The sequence below is a fragment of the Pholis gunnellus genome (assembly GCF_910591455.1).
Source record: "Pholis gunnellus genome assembly, chromosome: 8".
NCBI lineage: Eukaryota > Metazoa > Chordata > Actinopteri > Perciformes > Pholidae > Pholis > Pholis gunnellus.
Genome location: NC_136534.1, coordinates 25,718,556 through 25,738,211, shown reverse-complemented (window position 1 = coordinate 25,738,211; position 19,656 = coordinate 25,718,556). Strand labels below are relative to the sequence as shown.

Below are 19,656 nucleotides of genomic sequence, written 5' to 3'. Positions count from 1 at the left end.
TATACAGGTTCTGTCAGAAAGAGCCGCAAGTGTCATAGCTACAGCCTCGACAACGAGACATTGATTGATTCAATTTGTGTGCAGTGTTTATGTTTTTATATTAGGTTCAGTGATAACGAGTGGGACAGAACATGATAAACAACTGACATATAGTATTATAATTATTACTATTTTAATTCTGGTGGTAACCGGGACAGTTTGGTGTCCCACAGATATTTGTCGGGACTCTGGACATCCGGCATTAAAGCCGGAACGATTCAGGACGAACCGGGACGTCCGGTCATCGTAGTCAGGTTAGCATTAGCATGCTATACAGCTAGCCCCGGTCTGCCCAGTCTGTCCTCAGTCCAACATGGTCAATCACATTGAAGGTACAGGGATCTGTGTACACTTTGATAGTTTGTTTACTGGATTGAATCCAATGTGGCAAAGACGGAAAAGGAGACTCATCTTTTCTTGAGTGTGGCCATTGCATTTTCTATTGCACGTGTTGTTTTCTGCTCTAGAAACTCAGATTTTCTTGCAGTGTAACTGCTTGAAAACTACACATTTATATTTGTTTGGCCCGTGATTCCTTTATATTTCTCTGTATTTGTCCCACAAGTAAAAAGAAAAAGAAGCTTGGCCTGTTTCAAACAGAGGGAAGAAGCTGCGAAGCCAAACGTTTGGTTTTTCTCTACTTTTCGTCCGTGGTTCCAGATTTCTGCTTGTGTGGTTTATTTCTGTTCTCTATTTACGACCTGAAACACTGAGGAGTATTTCCAGCTCAGGGGACTCCACTGCCTCCTTTAGACTGTGACCATCGGAGGCTTTGGCATCTATCTGCTGGTACCGAGGAGGTTTTCAGCTGCTAGTTTGGACAGCAGACAAAGAACAGACACGGGACTTGTCTTCACCTCAGGACACCTTTCACTACTTCATTCTAACAGAAACCTGCAGGATTGTGTTGAATCTTTTCTTTCAGTATTCTCACACTTTCTTTAAAAGTCTTCCAGTCGTATACCTGATTTAAAATGAGAACGAGCCGGTGATTCATTGCTGGTGTTGGAGCCTCTTTAATGAGCTTCTTCTCTGTGCCAGCAGTTGTGTCTCTGTGGCTATTTTTTTATTTATTTTTTGGTCAGGAAGGATGGCATGCTGTATAATTAATGAGCAGGTGTTGAATTCACAGCAGGGAAATAGTGCTGATCGCTCACCTTTGAGGACAAACGTTTTGTCGGAGGAGACAGAAAGTGGAGCAACGTGAGGCTGTGATGCAACAGACCGGCATCATGTCACCACATGGACGAAAATAATACCGGTGGAAAGTACAATAGGTGGACACAATTAAATGATTCCACGTGATTAAGCAACAGTCAGAGCAAGTGACGTACTTTATAAGATCCAAAGACGACTTCTGGTGTGAGGGAGGGTAGGTGAGGAGGAAGACGAGTCCAACATATAGTATTTATATATATATATATATATACTATATGTACAACGGTATATGTACTGCAGTGTGCTGTCTGAGGAGGGAAACAGTCCACGATGCAGCTGTTTGATGAGCCTGAGGAGAAAGAGAGGTGGGACCTGGACAGAGCGGGAAAATGACACAAGTCAAGTCAAACATTTAATCTTCGTCTGTTCTCTCAGTAGAAAGTTGAAGATCTGCTTTGAAGATTGAGACACGCAGTGGCAGAAAGAGGGATTCTGAAATGTTTCTTATACGAACTTCAGCCTCGCTAATGTGTCTCTATGATGACAACGGTCTGTCCGTCCACCGCTTTCTAACCAAAATATCTCAACAACTATTGGAGGAGTCACCGTGAAATGTTGCCGACATTCACGGTCCTCAAGAGGATGAATCCTAATAACTTTGGTGATCTTCTGACTTTGCCTGTAGCGCCACCAGCTGGTCAAAGTCTTCACTCATCTAGTGAAACGTCTCAACTTCTGATTCATGAACAAATACCCGCAGAACTAACAACATTCATCAGCTGTTCCTTGAGTTTAGTGCTAATGTTAGCATGCTAACAGGTTAACTGGGACGATGAACATCGTCACTGCTAATTATCAGCATATTAGCATCGTCATTGTGAGCAAATTAGCATTCCGATGTTAGCATTTAGCTCAAAGCAACACTGTACCCGAGTAAATCCTCACAGCTGCAGTAAACTATGAGTCTTGTTTCTATAAAACCCTTCTTTACTTTTTCAAATGCAAGAACATTGACAAAATAAAAGTCTCAAACTGACTTTAAAAAAAACAATCAAAGAAAGTAAAGACCAGAAATTCAGAGTTTCAACGTCAACAAGCTAAATCTGTTGTAGCAAAATATCAGCAACAATGCTGATGAAGTCAGTTAAATAGTCTTATTTTTAGACTTTGATGATACTCGTTTTTATGTAACATCTTTCACCTTAAATCAGAAGATATTTGCATTAAAATGTCATTATTAATGTGGATAAAATGCCCAAACGCTCACTGTTTATTTCACTCTGCTGAGACATTCAGATGTGTCATAATACTTTAACAAGAAAATACAGTTAAACTTTAAATCCCTGCTCATTTCAGTCGCCAGTTTATTAGATAAACAGAGAGACTGATGGCATCTAAATGCAATAAATCCTACCGCCATGAAGGTTACAATGTCGAGAGGTGCTGATAGAAATGTGGAGGACAAAGTGTTAGAAAGACCTCTCGGTACGATTAAATGAAGATGGCATGAACAGTGGTGCTGAATAAGAGCTAACGCTTAACGTTCATTTAGACCAGATCACCCCTCACTGCTGACTCTCGGTGTAAAATGCGGCTTCAGACGACGCTACATCAAAATGATGGTGTGGTAGTGATTTATTGGGGCGAAGCACCGAGGCTGAATCTACAGCAGACGACTGAACTCGTCCGCTGTTGCATTGGAAACTCTGAAGGAAAGCACATCCATCTTTCAAAGAACAGCAGAGTTACATGGACCGGAGGTCAGAAGGAGAACTGGATGCTGGGTGAGTCAAGTAAAAGTCTCATTAAGACAGTTTATGAGGAACATCAGGGACCAAGCTACCACAGAGGTTACCACGTGTACCTTTAACATAAAGTGGAAATCAGGTGTTAAAGTATCTTTACAGGATAGGCTCGTAAAGATACGGATGTGGGCTTCATGGGATTATCTAATCATGTGTTGTTGAGGTACTACTTTGCTTAATACCGCCTTCTTTCTAGAAATCTATTCTGGGTTTTTCTCGCATTCTTTTTCAAACATTTACATTAAAAAAAAAACATTCAAACTATTTGTTATCCATAAAGGCCACATGTAGGACTAACTTTGTTAAACTGGTAACCTCCCTGAAGAACATCTTCTGTTGATCAAAGCAGCATTTCGTCTCAAATCTTTACTTTAGGATGATTCAAAAATATAAAAGAAATCTAAACTGAGAAGTGATCTCTTTTAGTGGCCTTTAAATTGACAGCTGATTTCATTAAAACATGATGCATCATCATTCATGATGTAGTTTTGTTGCTAGGATTAAGACATGACTGCCCCCTAGTGGCAGGAGCACCTTTATAAACATAATGCAAACCCTGAGAAAGAACCGCTGGAACCGAAAGGTCAGAGCTACGCGTCTGACGCCAACTCTCGTTATATTCTCCTCCCATGATGAAGTGTTCTGGGTTTCTTCATTCTTTTGTCAACAGGACAGCAGAAGAGAGAAGATCAGTCACTCTGAAACCACAAAACGTCAATTTAAACCCAGTTTAATGTCCTCGTCGCCTCTTCTCTTCACTAGCAGGCCTGTGACTTGGATGCTAGTGTCCTCTCCCACTCCTCCTCCACCACTTTGTAAAGCTCCATGGTGGCTCTGGCGTCCTCCACAGAAGAGTGACCCTTCCTCCCGGTCTGAGGACACAAGAGAGAAAGGGGTCTGGTTTTAAACACTCACAACTCTACGAGGTTCCTTTAAGATGCGGTTTATCTCTATTTACTCCGTCATGAGTAAAGCTGACTTTAGCCACTTGTTTCGTTCTTTTTTTAGGAATTCCTTCCAACCCCGTCCTGATAACTCCTGATAACCTTCAAAATAAAGACAGGAATGAGACCTGGAGGTTTGGTGTATGGAATGCTACTGAGCCTTTGAATCCGCCCACTCCACCAAGCTCTAGTCGACTGATTAGTCCGGCATCGTGACATGGAACGGCGGTTTCTCGATTAAAAGGTCATTGACCAATGAGGACAGCGGGAGGGACTCACGATTAGCCAATCAGTGGCAGGGGCGGGACTAAAGGGGTCGTCAGCTGTGCGCCGGAACCATGTAGTAATGACAACAATGCTATCGAGGCTGTTCTACGGGTGTTAAAAGCACCGATTACCGTCTGCGAAAAATGTAAAAATTGTTTTGTTTACCTCAATTATTTTTTTGTACATTTACATCACATTACAGTCATTTAACAGACACTTTTATCCAAAGCGACGTACAATAAGTGTAGTCAACATCGGTATTCAAGAGAACTACTAGTCACCAGAAGTCATAAGTGCATTTCCTTTGTTAAACAAGCATCTAAGAGCATAAACCAGAGCAAACGTACAGCGTAGAAACAACCGAATACAATAAGTGCAACAAACTAATACGAATACAATAAGTGCAACAAACTAATACGAATACAATAAGTGCAACAAACTAATACGAATACAATAAGTGCAACAAACTAATACGAATACAATAAGTGCAACAAACTAATACGAATACAATAAGTGCAACAAACTAATACGAATACAATAAGTGCAACAAACTAATACGAATACAATAAGTGCAACAAACTAATACGAATACAATAAGTGCTGGGTGGAAGGCTCAGGGTAGCACTTCTTGATGCGTGTTAAAGTATGCAAATGAGGCATTATCTAATGCAAACTTTTGGAGAAATCTACAGACGCAATTAGACAAAGTCGTAAAATAAACACCTAATTTCTATTTGGTCTATTTGGATGTTTTCTTTCTATATACGGCTTACATATCTGTGGTACAGTTAACCTGTAACATTTAGTTTAACTTATTGATAACGTTCATTGTTTATATTTTGTTGTTATTTGGACTCTTTCATACTTTGTACTGCAACAGTTTCCCCCTGGATGAATACAGTTGTATCTCATCTTAAAACGTGTATTTAGTCCTTGCATATATTAAACCTAGTGTTGCTGTGGCCTTTACATGGATGCAGCAGCATTCACACTCCTTTACATTAAAGTGACTTGCAGGTTTATGCAGACATGAGAGCGACTCCTTACCTGGATGTCCCGGTTGAAGACGGCCTTGGTGAGTCTCTTCAGCGAGGCGCACTCGGTGGCGGCGAAGCCGGCCTTCTGGTTGAGCAGCGGGATCCGAGACGTGTCTCTGGTCAGGACGCCCGGGTGAGAGTAACCGAGGACCTTGAAGTCGTTGTGGACGGCATGACCGATCACTACCTTCCCCATGAGCAGCCTCAGAATCTGCAGAAGAAGAGATGAACAGTGAAAGACTGACAGCTACTGCTTCACTGTGACAGGTGGACATTCTATTTAAAGGACAGTTTTAGGTTTAGGAAAACTGAACGCACAGTTTTAATTATTTTTCATAGTAAACAGACTGTTGATACGCGGGAAGCAATCTGATGTATTCAGAACATTACATTTAAAAATGTTTATAAAAAATAAAATAAAATAATGTGACAATGTGCAAAGTTTTATTATAGACGAGCAACAAGCACGTTTACACTGCAGGAAATCCTTGTTGTCAATGGACATAAAACTAACCTGTCAATCACAGTAAGCCCCGCCCTAAAGCATCCCCTGCTTTATTGTCTGTTTGACTCTAAATGGACCATCATTTACTAAATGAACATCATGCTGTATTGAAGAAGACTTGAAACTAGAGATTGAGACCATAAACTCATGTTTACAATGTTTACTGAGGGAATAAATCAAGAGAGAAGTAGAGTCATTTTCTCATAGACTTCTATACAACCAGAGGAGTCGCCCCCTGGTGGACACTAGAGAGAATGCAGGTTTTAAGACACTGAATTTGCTTCACTCGGCAGAACCGGAGGTTGCCGCAAATAACGTCTTTTGACTGTGGGGTGAAACGTTTTTCTAATCCGTCAACATGACAAACAAATTCTTAGGAGGCAAAGTATTCCACCATCTTTGAGTTGGATGGAAAATGATACGACATACACCACATGTACACATTTCCATTGTTAGGCACGAAATGATAAATAAATGAATTGAACAAACAGCTACATGTGTGGTTACATTGTGATATGTTCCTGCAGTGGTAACGGTGACAGAGGTAACAGAGAAAACACACTTGGATAATAGAATGATCTCCTCACCTCCTTCCTGGCCTCAGTGTACGGCGTGGCGTTGACGAGGTCACTGCGCCGGATGCCGCTCCACCGGGTGCGGTAGTCGGTGACGGGCACGGAGGGGTTGATGAATTTATCGTAAACCACGTCTCCGTCGTAGGACACCAGACTGCAGCGGGCCAGCTGGCTGATGCTCCCCTTGGGCCCCGTACCCACCATCTCACAGTCAAGAGCGAGGTACTTTGTGGGGATTCCCGCTGAAGTCTGCGCGGCGGCGGCAGTGGGTTTATGGCTGCACGACGCTGAGGGCCGGTGGGCGGTGGTCGCCGGTTTTCTGTGCACCAGCTCCTTTGGCTTTCCACGGCAGCCTCTGTTGTTCGCAGTCCTGGAAGGCAGGTGTTGTGTGGACGTCGAAGCCTTGTGGCTAAAGTGGGAAGCGCCGGCTGTGCCGCGTGGATGCGGTGAACCTGCGCCGTGCATAAAAGTGCCATTTTGGCGTGGAGGTGGGTAGGGTCCGGGCTGTCTCTCTCTGTGGTTGTGCGTATCGTTACCTTGCAGGAGGCCCCTCTGCTCGATAGCATGCATCCTATTGTGAAACCTATTGTATCTCCCTCGGGTTCCTCTCTGAGGCCTCCTCCGTGCAGAGCCATCAGCGTAGCTCACGTTCAGCGTAATGTCCGACATGGTTACGGAGGTTCAGAGGTCAGAAGTAACGTTCCCTCGGGGTAGATGTGCTTATGCTGACCTCCTCAACCGGTCTTCACCCTTTGTAGTCCCGTTTTGTATCAGCTGACACCAGTTTAAGTGGATCATCCTGCGAGAAAAGAAAAACGTTATCAAACTCTGTCTTTATTTGCAGGACTTCAATGTATAACTTCAATATTATAACCAGAGACCTTCAAACTAAAAGCAAGAACTAAAGAGAGGCACTTGAACGCATCACATCACATCACTATATCTTAAATTGTTCATAGAATTTAGACTTTTTATCTTATTAAATAATGTTGTTAAGTATGAGAGAGGTCAATGAGGGTGAAAAGCATCTTTCTACTACAAGAGGGTTTCCATTATTAAAATGTGTGGTTCTAACCAGTGGATTCACTGAAGTAAAAGTAACAATAACTACAAATAAAAGTCCTGCATTCAACACCGTACTTAAGTAAACGTACGTAAGTACTAATAGCTAAGTGTACTTAAAGTAAAGTAGGAAAAGTATTCGAGGATTATTTATTGTCAATATGCAACACAAAGGAAATTCAGTCGTATTTGTACTCAAATGCAGTACTATTATATGATCATAATAATTACTATTATATATATATATTTTATATAATATTAAAAATACATTATATAACATAAATACATTTTCATTATATTATATATTTATTTACTAGTATTAATATTACTATTACTTGCGTAGTTAACTAGTTAGAACCTAAGATTAATGAATTAACTTTAAGTGACGTGGAAAAAACAACATTTGCTTAATTTTCCACATTAATTTGCAAGAGATTTACAAGCTGATGACACAGAACTCTGAACAAAGAAGACAAATGCACAACTAATTACTTACATTAGCTCGTGAATGTCATAAAAGCTAACTAGTTCCGACTAAACGCTTTAGACATTAGCGGATGTTGACGTCAACCGCCAGTTAGCCGTTAGCTCGCTAACCGTCAGCCGTGGTTACTATGCCAACTCAATGGTTCATTTTTTCTAGATATGAATGTCTCTCAACGGCAAAATTGTTCTTCGTGTGTTTGTGGACATATAAGTAGCTCGATAGCGATGGGTTCTCTATTAGAAAATAACTTTGTGAAATAGAGAACCAGACCTGCTGCACACAACTGTGGACCTTCTTTCTTCTTCTTCCTCTTCTTTTTTTGAGGTATATCGGCGGTTGGCAAACAATGAATTGGTGCATTACCGCCACCAACTGGTATGGAGTGCGTATCAGGATAACAAATACAATTTTTTAAAAAATCAAGAGAATGAATAACAAAACAAAACAAAAAACAAAACAACTGGCTCATATTTTCTAAATAATATTAGTTACTCTAAGATATTGAAACTTGTGGACCTCGCTCTTCTTCCGGCTTGACAAACTGTCAATATCCGGGTCATGCTGCATTCTGGGGGGTACATCCCAAGTCTTTTAGGGTACATCCCAAGTCTGTTAACCCTGTTACCCTTTCCTTGCGTCTTAGTCCCTCCTACCAGGGACACAGTTATCATCACTGTACTTAATAATAGTGACTAATAATACTAATACATACACAATATTTGGAATAATCATACTAATTATATTAACAGAGAGAGCCAGTAAGGACAGAGGATGAGACCTTTCCTCTAGCGCCACCCTCAGGACAAACTTTAGATTTCTAGATGTCTATTATAGTATGTGCTGTCTCTCAAGACAGACACGTGAGGGCTGCACTTCCTCCAGGGCTCAGGCTGACACTAACCTTTGACTTTGAACTATTCAACGCTCTTTGTTTGGAGGCTTGTGCGCTGGCAGAGGAAAGGGAAGGTGCAAGGCTTCGTGTTATATTGAATTTGAACTTTTCTCCGGACTTTTGTCACAACACTTTGCTCACTGGTGAAGGTTTGATTCTATTCGGGTGTTGCAAACTGTTTGTGAACCATTTTGTTCTCTATAGTTGCAACCAAAGAAATATATACTTTGAATTGATTTAAATAAACAAGTTAAAGCTTAACTATTTTCTACGGCTCCATCTTTTCATCTCGATCCGGACAAAGAACCAAAAGAGAGAGAGTCCTCTTCTACGGGGTACCGCTCAGCCCCTGAGGTAAGCTGAAGAACCAACCCCACACACACACACACACACACACACACACACACACACACACACACACACACACACACAATATATTGAAACTCAGCTTTTATTGTTCATGTACAAAACAAACACATTTGAAACGTTTTATTTTCATACAACATTTGCCAGACAAAATATCCTAAAAGCTCTTCTGACCTGAAACTATCTTTGACACGTGACACACTTCACTTCTTCTTGTTGGTGTGAACTCACTTCTCACTGTTAACAGTTTAAATAGAGGCAACTCATACAGAGGGAATAGTCCTTTAAAGGGTCAGTCCACAAAAGGTTAGAGTCCAACCTACATCCCATCATAAAGAAAGGAGACGGCATGTTTGTATCTCCTAAATCAGATGATCAGTTCTCCTTTGACCCGTCAGCAGCTGGCAGCCGATTGGTCGATCCAGTCCCACACGTGGACGGAGCCGTCCGAGGCCGCAGACAGCAGCGTCCTCGGCCGCTCGGGATGCCAGACGTGGGAGGTGACGAACACGTCGTCGCCGGGCTGCGAGGAAACGGCGTGACCGCGGTGCTCGAACAGAGGCCGGACTTCCCGAGACTCCATCTGCCAGACCGATGTGTTGTAGATCTGAACCGCTCCACTGAAACCTGCAGCGAGAGGTGAGCAGTTAAAAACTAATATATTATGTCTTATAACTTTAACAGTTTAGAGGAAACGTCAGTTGGCGTACCGGGGTCAGTACTCTGAGATTTTTACCTTTGCACTGAACAAAGCTAACACTTTCCCTTTATTTCCAGTCTTTATGCTAAGCTAACTGGCTGTCATTCCATAGGCGGTATAGATATTCTCATGCATCTCATGTATGTAAACTCACCCGACACCGCGATACAGCCGTCCAGCGCCGGAGCCCACGACGCTCTGGCATCCGGGTTGCAGCGATCCGATTGGACGTCCAGCTGAGCGCGACTCACGGCTCCTGCAGGGTTCCTCAGGTCTGAAATCACGGCCTGTCCAGCGGAGGACAGTCTGACGACGCTGCAGGAGGACGCGTCCGTGCACCAGAGGACGGACTCGCCCGAGGACGCTGGTGGAGGGTGAAGCTGAGGAGCGGCAGACGTCCGAGTGTCGGCGACGTAAACGTTCCCGTTGGAGCAGCCGGCGAGGAAGACGACGTCGTCCACGAAATGTAAAGAGCTCAGAGGATCATCCGAGTCCGTCTCTGTCAGACGAAAAAGGACAAGAGTCTGACGAGCAGCCAACGTTCTCTTAACAATATCGGTTTGGTGCTAATCCACAAGTATAAGTTATGAAATTCCTTTAATTTGTTTTTAACAGCGCTAGAACAATCCACGGTTTTTCTTGTGTAGCAAATGAGCTACAACTGCATTTTGTTGTAGTTTCATAATGAGATTAAACGATCCTTGAATACTGGAATAACATAAAGAATCGATATATATTGTATCCTAACAAAGAGTTCGACTTTGTGTTTGTGTGTCATAGGGAACAAGATTGTGTTTCTTGCTCGTGTGTACCTCTGATAATACTCTGATAAACCCTGTATTGTGATATCCACTCACTTCACTCTTATTCTTCTGACCTGAATTAAGTTACATTGATAGAAGTTATCACAAACTAAGACAGTAAATGTAAAGTTAGCTGGTGTAACAGGTTAGAACAGTAATAACATGTCTTGTTTGTGCCGCTCTGAGGAGCTTCCAACAGAGACATGAAATGCGTGTTTAATAAGTGAGCGTGAAGATGAATGAGCGTTCACGTGTCTCAGTGTTACCCAGCGAGTAGAGGATCTGTCCTGAGGTCAGCTGAGTCAGCTGGACGTCGCTGCTCTGAGCTCCATGAAGAACTTGTGAGGAGAGTCGAGCTGCGACCCTGAAGCTTCCTCCTTCTGAAACACTCCTCTTCCTCCTCTTCCTCCCCTCGACACGCCCCGTCAACCTGATCACGTCTGTCATTGGACGAGCGAGACGACCAATCACATTGTGAGGAAAACGCCACATATTTCAGATTCAACTCAATTCACTAGTAACACAAAGTTTAAAGAAAAGGTTACTTTTTTTACAAATATAATCCGAATGATAAAACTTATTTGTATTCTGGAAATATTAACAATAATCAAACGTCGTCTTTTCTCTCAGGTGACTTGAACTCACCGCTGTCGTCTCCCCCGACGCTCCACACCTGCAGGTCGGAGGTCAGCCCGTCGTTGGTAACGACACACCTGCAGCAACAAACGACGACGACTGCTGGATTCAATACGATCGGATACAAAAGATCCTTAAAAACGGACTCTGAGCCTCCATTAATGCTCATTATTACACCCTCAACATCATCCATCACTTATTCCTGAATCACTGAGAGTCTGGTTCATTATCGCTGCGTTTGATGATTATTTTCTTAATTGTTTAAGTTATTAACTATTCATCACAAGCTCCACTACAAACTGTCAGAAAACTAAAGATATTCACTTCACAAACTTTTTTTAATTGGCTTAAGAAATGACTAAAGTGATTAATCTGACATCAGAACTGTTGCTGATTGATTTCGTGTTGATCTGGATTTATTGATGGCTGTAATATTGATCGATGTTCAATTTCATTAATATGAAAAGTACAAACAACTAGCAGTTGTTTTTAATCTTTCATGAGTTTTTGTAATATTTAGATCATAGAAACTCATTTTCTAACGTCCTGTTGTATTTGTAAAGTTTTTAAACTTTAAGCACTTTGAAAGATGTATCAATAAAGTTTATTCATTCATTTATTCGATGTACAGCAGGAGTCAAAATAAGAAGGTACAAAGGGCTTCGTCAAAATAAAAATGTAAAATCATCAAGCAGCCAAATATACAAACTTTCTACAATTTACTTTTTTCTAAATGTTTATTTCATTTATATTTAAATGTATATTTAAATATTTATGCAAATACTGAATGTGCATATAATATATGTCCATCTATATACTGTATGTGCTTGTGTGTGTATATATATATATATATAAAAAAGAAAAGAGATTAAAATATAAGAATATATTTGTCTATATGTTGTATTTTCTTATATTTTAATCTCTTTTCTTTTCTTTCCTCTTGTGTTTTTTGGAGAGACGGATTTTCCCCAAAATGCAAACAGTTCAATTATCTGACTTAAAAAGATACGACTCATCGGTACGATTCATCTCGTATCACATTAAAATATTACTCTGGCTTTTTGACTGTTGTGTTCTTTGTCTTTTGGTAAACTGATTGAGAATTGAGATGATTTTGGGGGCATTTCATAGACTAAATGTTGAATTGAGGAATAATAACATCAGTTCTACTTTGGGTTTCTTCTTCAAAAGGTGTTTAATTGGCGTTACGTTTCATCTTCACGTCAGTAAAGCAGAGCTCAGGAATGAAGCTTTGAAACTAACATTTTCCGACAGTTCGAGCTTCTAACTCGACTTTCAATGGACGTAAATGGAGAGACGAGAAAAAGTGAATCGACACAGAGTTCGTTCCAGGTGAGTTGTTTCCCTCTCACCTCGTTCCTGGGACGTGTCTGAGGACGCGGACAGGACCGTCTGTGAACCCACCGTGGACAACTTTAAAGTCCCGCTCTGCACAAAGACCCTGAACACAACACACACACACAGCAGAGGCATAAAGTGACGTGTGGATGTTTGTAAAAACCCAAAGTTTGGAATAACCTCTCACCTTATTGTCATCCGCGAACAGTTTCAGAGGCAAATGCAGCTCCAGGATTTCATTTGTAGTCGGACTGAATCCTGCGACGCACACGGCTGGAAACACAAAGATACAACTTTAAATGCAATTAACGCTTATTTTGTGTGGCAAATGTGCATTCAGACCAATTTGAAATGTAATATTTTCAGATAATGAGTATTGCTAAAATGTAAAGTATGAACTCACTCTTCCCTGACGTCCACTCCAACACCTGGGTGGGATGTTCCAGCTGATACACATGAAGATCTTTGTACCTGAAGGTATTTATTTAGATCACTTTAGAAACATCACAATAATATTTACACGTGTATGTGGCAGTGTTAGGTTACTCTTAATGTTTAATGTTCACATTTTGTATTTTATGGTAACACGTGAATTCTTGTGAATTCTTCAAACCTGCAGTATTCACACCAGACTCCATCCAAAATATGACATATTTATTGTTTCCCTATCTCAGGGCTAAGCACACCTACCGTAACCATAAAACACGACTTATTGTTCCTAATTAATAGAATCCACTCTTCAACTGGTAATGGATATATTTAACTTAGACCACCGTAGAGAAGTTTAATGAACAGATAATGTTGTGTATCACTTAGGTCTGCTACGTGCATTAAAAGCAAGCCGAATTAAAACATGTTAAAACAAAGAGGAAACTTCTTATTTTCTCACGTTTTCAGGGACTCGATAAACCAGTCATCTAAAACATCATTAAAGTCTGTTTCTTCCATCTTCAGCCTTCAGCATCCTCACGTGACCGACTGTTGATGTTTCACTTCCGGGTTCGTCTCGTTCTCGAGCGTCTTATTGTTGATGCTGAAGTTAACAGCGCCCCCTGCTGGACAGGAGCCACTGGATTAATTTTCACTTGTTCACTACTTTTCTATTCACAAACATTTTACATTCAAACATTAAACAGACTAAACTGAGCAAACAGAACGCAGACCGAGCGTGGTGAGAAGTTTGTCCTCAGTATTTATTCATAGACATATAAATATAACTCACATTGACTATCTTACAGAAAGAGAGAAGAAGAAGCGTTTTCCTACCATGGCTTAAAAAAAGATAATTTTGACAATATATTTAATGATTTAGTGTTTTTATTTTTTTTAAAGTAATACAAGACAACAACAATGATCTTTGTCTCTATTTGGTGGTTTAAAAATATTTTTATTTTAATATTTATAATTATTGTTTTGTTGTTTAACAATAAAAAATAAAGTTGGGGAAAAATGCAGTTATTTTATTATTTATTTATTTATATTAATAAATAAATAAAAATAAATTTGTTCTGTTTATAAATAAAAAATAAAGTGTGTGGGGGGGGTGGAATGTCGTAGCTTTTATTTTGAAAGTACAAAGAAGGGTCTAACAGGAGGAACCAAATGTGGATCATTCTGCCGCTGAAAATAGTCTCTATACATATTATGTAAACAATCATTAACAATAATTACTGAATAACACCGTGTGTCTTTGTTTGCAGCTGAACAATAAAGCTTTGATCAAACTAAACTGTGACTGTGACATTAGTGAGCTGAACCTCTGCAGACGCTGAATATCATCAACAGCGGCAAGAAAACTCCAAACATCTCCGGTGTGACTTTAGTAAACCATGAGGACGAGTCGAGGTGATTATTTAACTGCAGGACGGTCGTGTTTTGTGTGTTAATAAAGAAAGGAGTGAAAGTTTCTCTGTCCGTAACGTTCCAGTTATACGTTGGTACGTCCTCTTGAGCAGCATCAGTCCCGGTGGTTCCCACAGACCCATCTGAGCTCCGCTCGGTCTCTGAGGTCCGTCGGCTCCGTCGTGGAGAACCAGCTGCACTGACAGGCGAACGCCCGAACACCTCTCCTCTTCTTCAGCCTGGCTCTGAGCTTCTGACGGTCCGGCATGTTGTTCCTACAAAACACACAAAAGAAACACAACGTTGGTAAACATGAATAATTATTATTAGATTAGTAGCTTGTCTTTAATATTATAATATTGTAAAATGACCACATGACATTTTTATATCATCACAATTATTATTAGTTAGAATAATCAATGTAAATACTATTATTATTACTAGACGGACAAAAACCAAGATGGCGACAGACAAAAAACCAAGATGGCGAAAGACAAAAAACCAACATGGCGGCGGACAAAAACCAAGATGGCAGCGGACAAAAAACCAAGATGGCGAAAGACAAAAAACCAACATGGCGGCGGACAAAAAACAAGATGGTGACAGACAAAAAACAAGATGGCCGTGGACAAAAACCAAGAGGGTGACGACTAAAAATGCCAAAAACCAAGGCTGACGGGAGCTCCCATTAAAAAGCTACTATTGTTTTGTAAATGCATCGTGAACGTGGTTTCAAACTAAACAGAGGTCAGAGTAATGTGAAGAGTAGACCATTTTCATCACGCCTCGGTGCAGACTCACCTGAGGAACAAGTAATCACAGGACGAGTCCCACTCACAGTCGTCAAACGTCAGCACCCGGAAGTCACAGGAGGTACACCTCAGCTGGTCACATGACCTGTGCATCAGTCATCACCGTTAACAGGAGTGCATTTATTAAAGTTATTATGAAAACTCAGATGTTTTCTCACCTCTTGGACGTTGGCGTTCCGACGCCGCTTGTGACGGAGCTCCCGCCAACGAAAACAGGACAACACCTGGACCAATGATAGACAATGCACAAAGAAAAACAACATTATTAGAATATAGAAAACATAGTTTACACTTTTTATGAGAAAAACAGAACACCTTCTAATAATCATCATTAATAATTATGGTAAATTGATTGATTGAGTTAATTACACTTTATTTAATAGTTATTTTACAGTTGACAAACAAATAATTCATAATATTATAATTAGTAATTATTATATATATTATCTGTTATTTTGACAGTTTGTAAACTGCCTATAAACATTATTTGCATGGCTAGTATAAAGTTGTAACTGATGATAATAATTATTTCTTAAATGGTGAATTAATACTCCGTAAAGCATCTATAAATATTATTTAGAGTTCAAACTTTGACCAGATTAAAAATTGGTTTCTGGTCCATCGCTCTATGAAATGTTTATAGATGTTTACAAAGGATTTCTTAATCATTAACAAATACTTTATAGTATACAAAGTCCTATACATGTCAAAGAGATAGTAAACAGTTATTATCTCATTGTTTGTTAAACAGAGAAATAACTATAAACAAATTAACCATTTATTAATGATGGTTATTATAGACTTTGAATATGACTGAGTGCCTGTGGTTATTATGGTTATTATCATATTAAGCAGCTGTAGTTATTACTCACAGCTGGATGTTGTTGTTGTTGTTCACTTACTTTCTCCCTCCTGACTGAGACGACAGCTTCTTCTCTACTTGTGCTCCTTTAGGAAACTGTTGAGTCTGAAATGAAAAGTCAAATAAAGAAAACACTTTGTTGTAGTAAAGAATCTGATGTCACTTCCTTTGAACCTGGATGCATTTATTTCCACCTGTGTTTGTTGATACGACATTCATGTGGATTCAGTCACATGTTCCAGGTGTCTGTGGTTATTTTCATAATTTAAACGAGATGAGACGGCTGCATGATGAGGACGTTTGGCAGCAATTTCTTCATCTGTTGTGCAAAAGTACAACTTTGAGATACTTGATCTTTGGCTGAGTATTTCTATTTCACGAGATTACATGAATTCATCTTTACATTTCAGTGAAGGAAGGGAAGAAAGAGACCGCAAGCTAGTAAACAATAAACAATAAGCATTACTAAAACTTTATGGGGAAGAAAATGCACTGAAGACCTCATCGTTACGCTCGAGTCCTTAAAGAGTTTTATTTCTTTATTGTATTCATTTGTAAGATGTTAAAAGAGGAGATGTGACCCACCTCACCATAAAAACACAAAGGTAACAGATCGGTTTGATTATGACGATGAGTATTTTTTTCACTAGTGTTTCCCATGATTTTTTAATACTTTAACTTCCCTAAAAATGTAATTGCATTAAAACATGGCTTCTTTTAATTTACTATTTTCTTCCAGGACTCAAGGAAGGTGAATGTCACAGGCACTCCTAGATACTCAGGTTAGAAGACACCCTGACCTTTATAAAAACATATTCCATGTGGAGAAAAGTAATAATAGTTAACGTGATGTGATGTCTATATAAAGTACATGTTCACCTTTAGTTGAGAGGAATCGCCGGCGTCTTCCTCCAGTAATTCTTCCAGAAGAGCGTCGATATCGTCGGCGACGCTGCTCACCGGCTGCTCAGGTTTAGTGGCTCTAAAATCAGAAGAAACAAAGTCAAGTATCGAGCTTCAGTAAAGACGAGACCATGTTTAAGATTCATCGATTTAAACTTCATTTTTTAGGCTGATTCCAGTGTTTCTAGACACAATGTTTGCTTTATAGACGTGCTAGTTTAGAGAAGGCAGCATTTAGAGCCGTGTGTAAGGAAATAAACATGAAAAATACAGATACCAATATTTATTGACTTTTGTTTTTTATTGTTTAGTAAAATTTTAAATAAAGTGGTGTTGACTTCTCATGACTTAAGTATTTCTAAGCCTGGCTACAGGAAATTAAATAAACAATATGGAGCTTTCTCTGTTATGCAACTATATATATATATATATTTATTTATTTATGTTCTAGTTATTATTATTATTATAAATGATAGGGGTCTGTTCTAGTTATTATTATTATTATTATATTATACATTATAGGTGTCTGTTTTAGTACTTATTATGAACACAAGCTAACTTTACTGTACCTTTACTTAGCACAATGGTACAGCCCACTGTTAGCTAGCATTAGCTAGCCACGTTAGCATTGTTTACCTGTTGTATTTTCTTTGTCCTTCGCTGTCTTTCCCGCATTTTCCCGCCTCGCTCGGGTCCACGCGAGCGGAACACGTGACAGAAACGTTGCGACAAAACCTTTTTTCTACTTCATCCAGCAGTTCGTCCAGGTCTTCTTCTTCATCGTCGGCCATGTTTTTGCACACAAGCTAGCACGCTCAGAGCGTTCATCGTTGCTAAGTAACAGGAGAACAGAGCGGAAATGGAGCGACAACCTCCTTCAAAATAAGTGTCGCAAAATTAATACAATAAAATAAAGTAATCCTTTATTAGTCCCGCAGCGAGGACATTTACATGATTACAGCAGCATATAGGATAGTGCAAACAAGAGACATAGTAAAAAAATCAAAATAAGTAATTAAACAGTAAAGCATATTAAATAAGTAAGAAATCCACAATAATTAAATATTATATATACAGACAGAATAATTGTAGTATATATATATATATAGCATATATTTGTGGTCATACCCCCTTGTATGAACTTAATATTTACATGAACTATAAATGTATGTTTATGAATGTTTATCGTTAGTCAAATATAACTTTGAAGAACGCCGATGCGTTAGCACAACGTTATTTCCAGCCTAAATGTTATATAATAATATTAACATCAACGTGCTGAAAAACTAAAAATATGTTTTAAGAGAGAAAAGGATCACGTTGTCGGCAGGATTCGAACCTGCGCGGGGAGACCCCAATGGATTTCTAGTCCATCGCCTTAACCACTCGGCCACGACAACCAGATGGCGCTACAACGGCCAACAAAGGAGCTTAAACAGTGACATAACATTTTAATTTTAATGTAGTCGTTATGTGTTTGACTTGTCTTTATACAAACAACTTTGATTATTTAATTTTCTTCTCATTGAATACAATCATTTGTCTCCATATTTAGTGTTTAGATTGATCTGGCTCTATATGTGTGACAGTGTAATGTCAAATGTATGAGGATAAACCCCTTGAGATGTACCATCTTGATTGCAAGTGGTCCCAAAAACATATACTCACTGTAGCCTGCTGACATTATTCTTCTAGAGAGGTTGAATGTTTTTTTTTGTTGCTGTAAAGTTTGACTGTTTCTGCAAGGATGCAGGAACTGATGTCAGACACTATGATGCATGCAGCTTCATTCATGACATGACAGCTGTCTATTGAACAGAACCTTTCGTGTGTTATCTTGATTGGGAATGCAACAAAAGCAGTGTCTCACCTAGTAGTTGGCACGTTATATTAATAAAATGAAACTGTAAATAAAATGCATTCTAGTAAAATAGAATAACAGTTGTTCAGACAGTCAGCATTATGGCCTTTAAATAATCCTGCAGCGCCTTCTAGTGGACAAATAGCATAGTTTGTATCAGTGGATTCAACACATGCTTCAGCTCACTTCCAAATAATATGCTGTGTCACCTGTTACATAACATTAACACATAATATTTGGTTTAGTTAATCCTCTCTGTGTGTTGTAGTAGTTGTTAATATAATTTGTATAAAAACTGCGAACTGTTATTCTCTTTGCTCACCTTGAGCTGGCTTGTATTATGTGTGTGGCAGTGAATAAAGCACAGTTTGAGGACATCTTCTTCTTCACTTGTTAGCAGACCACCTGTGGTGACAGAGGAGACATGAAGCAACTACAAAGACACACAAAATGATGATGAAAACACACGAAGCAACTACATAAAGACAAAAAAGTCTTACAAAGATACACAAACTGATTACAAAAAGAGGGCAAAACAACCACATACGAAAAGAACTTCATGAAAAGAACAAAACAACTACAAAGAGACACAAAACAACTACAAATATACACAAAACAACTACAAAGAGACACAAAACAACTACAAAGATGTATTTGATCGGCTAATGTTACCAACTATATAGCAATACTATGATGTAGCTACACAGGCCCCTAACAGCCAAAAGGTCACATAAAACCAAA

The 19,656-nt window shown here is 39.5% G+C and overlaps 3 protein-coding genes across 3 annotated transcripts; all 3 read right to left on the bottom strand.

The window, feature by feature from the left end:
• Positions 1–2,544: 2,544 nt before the first annotated feature.
• isg20l2 (interferon stimulated exonuclease gene 20-like 2) lies at positions 2,545–8,191 on the bottom strand. The gene is made up of 4 exons (XM_079164417.1): positions 8,150–8,191; positions 6,343–7,129; positions 5,261–5,461; positions 2,545–3,874 (listed from the first exon to the last, which is right to left on the bottom strand). The coding sequence occupies exons 2-4, from the start codon at positions 6,997–6,999 to the stop codon at positions 3,761–3,763; spliced, it is 972 nt and encodes a 323-aa protein (XP_079020543.1). The 5' UTR covers positions 7,000–7,129; positions 8,150–8,191; the 3' UTR covers positions 2,545–3,760.
• Positions 8,192–9,240: 1,049 nt separating this feature from the next.
• On the bottom strand, positions 9,241–13,606 carry wdr73 (WD repeat domain 73). Its single transcript, XM_079164950.1, has 8 exons — positions 13,525–13,606; positions 13,039–13,106; positions 12,823–12,908; positions 12,650–12,738; positions 11,286–11,353; positions 10,907–11,080; positions 9,992–10,336; positions 9,241–9,764 (listed from the first exon to the last, which is right to left on the bottom strand). The coding sequence occupies exons 1-8, from the start codon at positions 13,581–13,583 to the stop codon at positions 9,532–9,534; spliced, it is 1,122 nt and encodes a 373-aa protein (XP_079021076.1). The 5' UTR covers positions 13,584–13,606; the 3' UTR covers positions 9,241–9,531.
• A 443-nt stretch (positions 13,607–14,049) lies between these two features.
• Positions 14,050–17,845, bottom strand: cfap418 (cilia and flagella associated protein 418; the record flags this gene model as incomplete). Its single annotated transcript, XM_079164425.1, has 6 exons — positions 14,050–14,752; positions 15,279–15,374; positions 15,448–15,513; positions 16,192–16,256; positions 17,031–17,133; positions 17,691–17,845. The coding sequence occupies 6 exons, from the start codon at positions 17,843–17,845 to the stop codon at positions 14,593–14,595; spliced, it is 645 nt and encodes a 214-aa protein (XP_079020551.1). The 3' UTR covers positions 14,050–14,592.
• Positions 17,846–19,656: the final 1,811 nt, after the last annotated feature.

Excerpts from the sequence above, each read along its gene's own strand:
- wdr73 (XM_079164950.1), bottom strand. The coding sequence starts at position 13,583 with ATGGAAGAAACAGACTTTAATGATGTTTTAGATGACTGGTTTATCGAG. Across the intron at positions 12,909-13,038 it reads GGAGTGGACGTCAGGGAAGA|CCGTGTGCGTCGCAGGATTC; the intron begins GTGAGTTCATAC and ends TTGTGTTTCCAG. Across the intron at positions 10,337-10,906 it reads ACAGATCCTCTACTCGCTGG|AGACGGACTCGGATGATCCT; the intron begins GTAACACTGAGA and ends TTCGTCTGACAG.
- isg20l2 (XM_079164417.1), bottom strand. The coding sequence starts at position 6,999 with ATGTCGGACATTACGCTGAACGTGAGCTACGCTGATGGCTCTGCACGG. Across the intron at positions 5,462-6,342 it reads ACACTGAGGCCAGGAAGGAG|ATTCTGAGGCTGCTCATGGG; the intron begins GTGAGGAGATCA and ends CTTCTTCTGCAG. Across the intron at positions 3,875-5,260 it reads TCTTCAACCGGGACATCCAG|ACCGGGAGGAAGGGTCACTC; the intron begins GTAAGGAGTCGC and ends TTGTGTCCTCAG.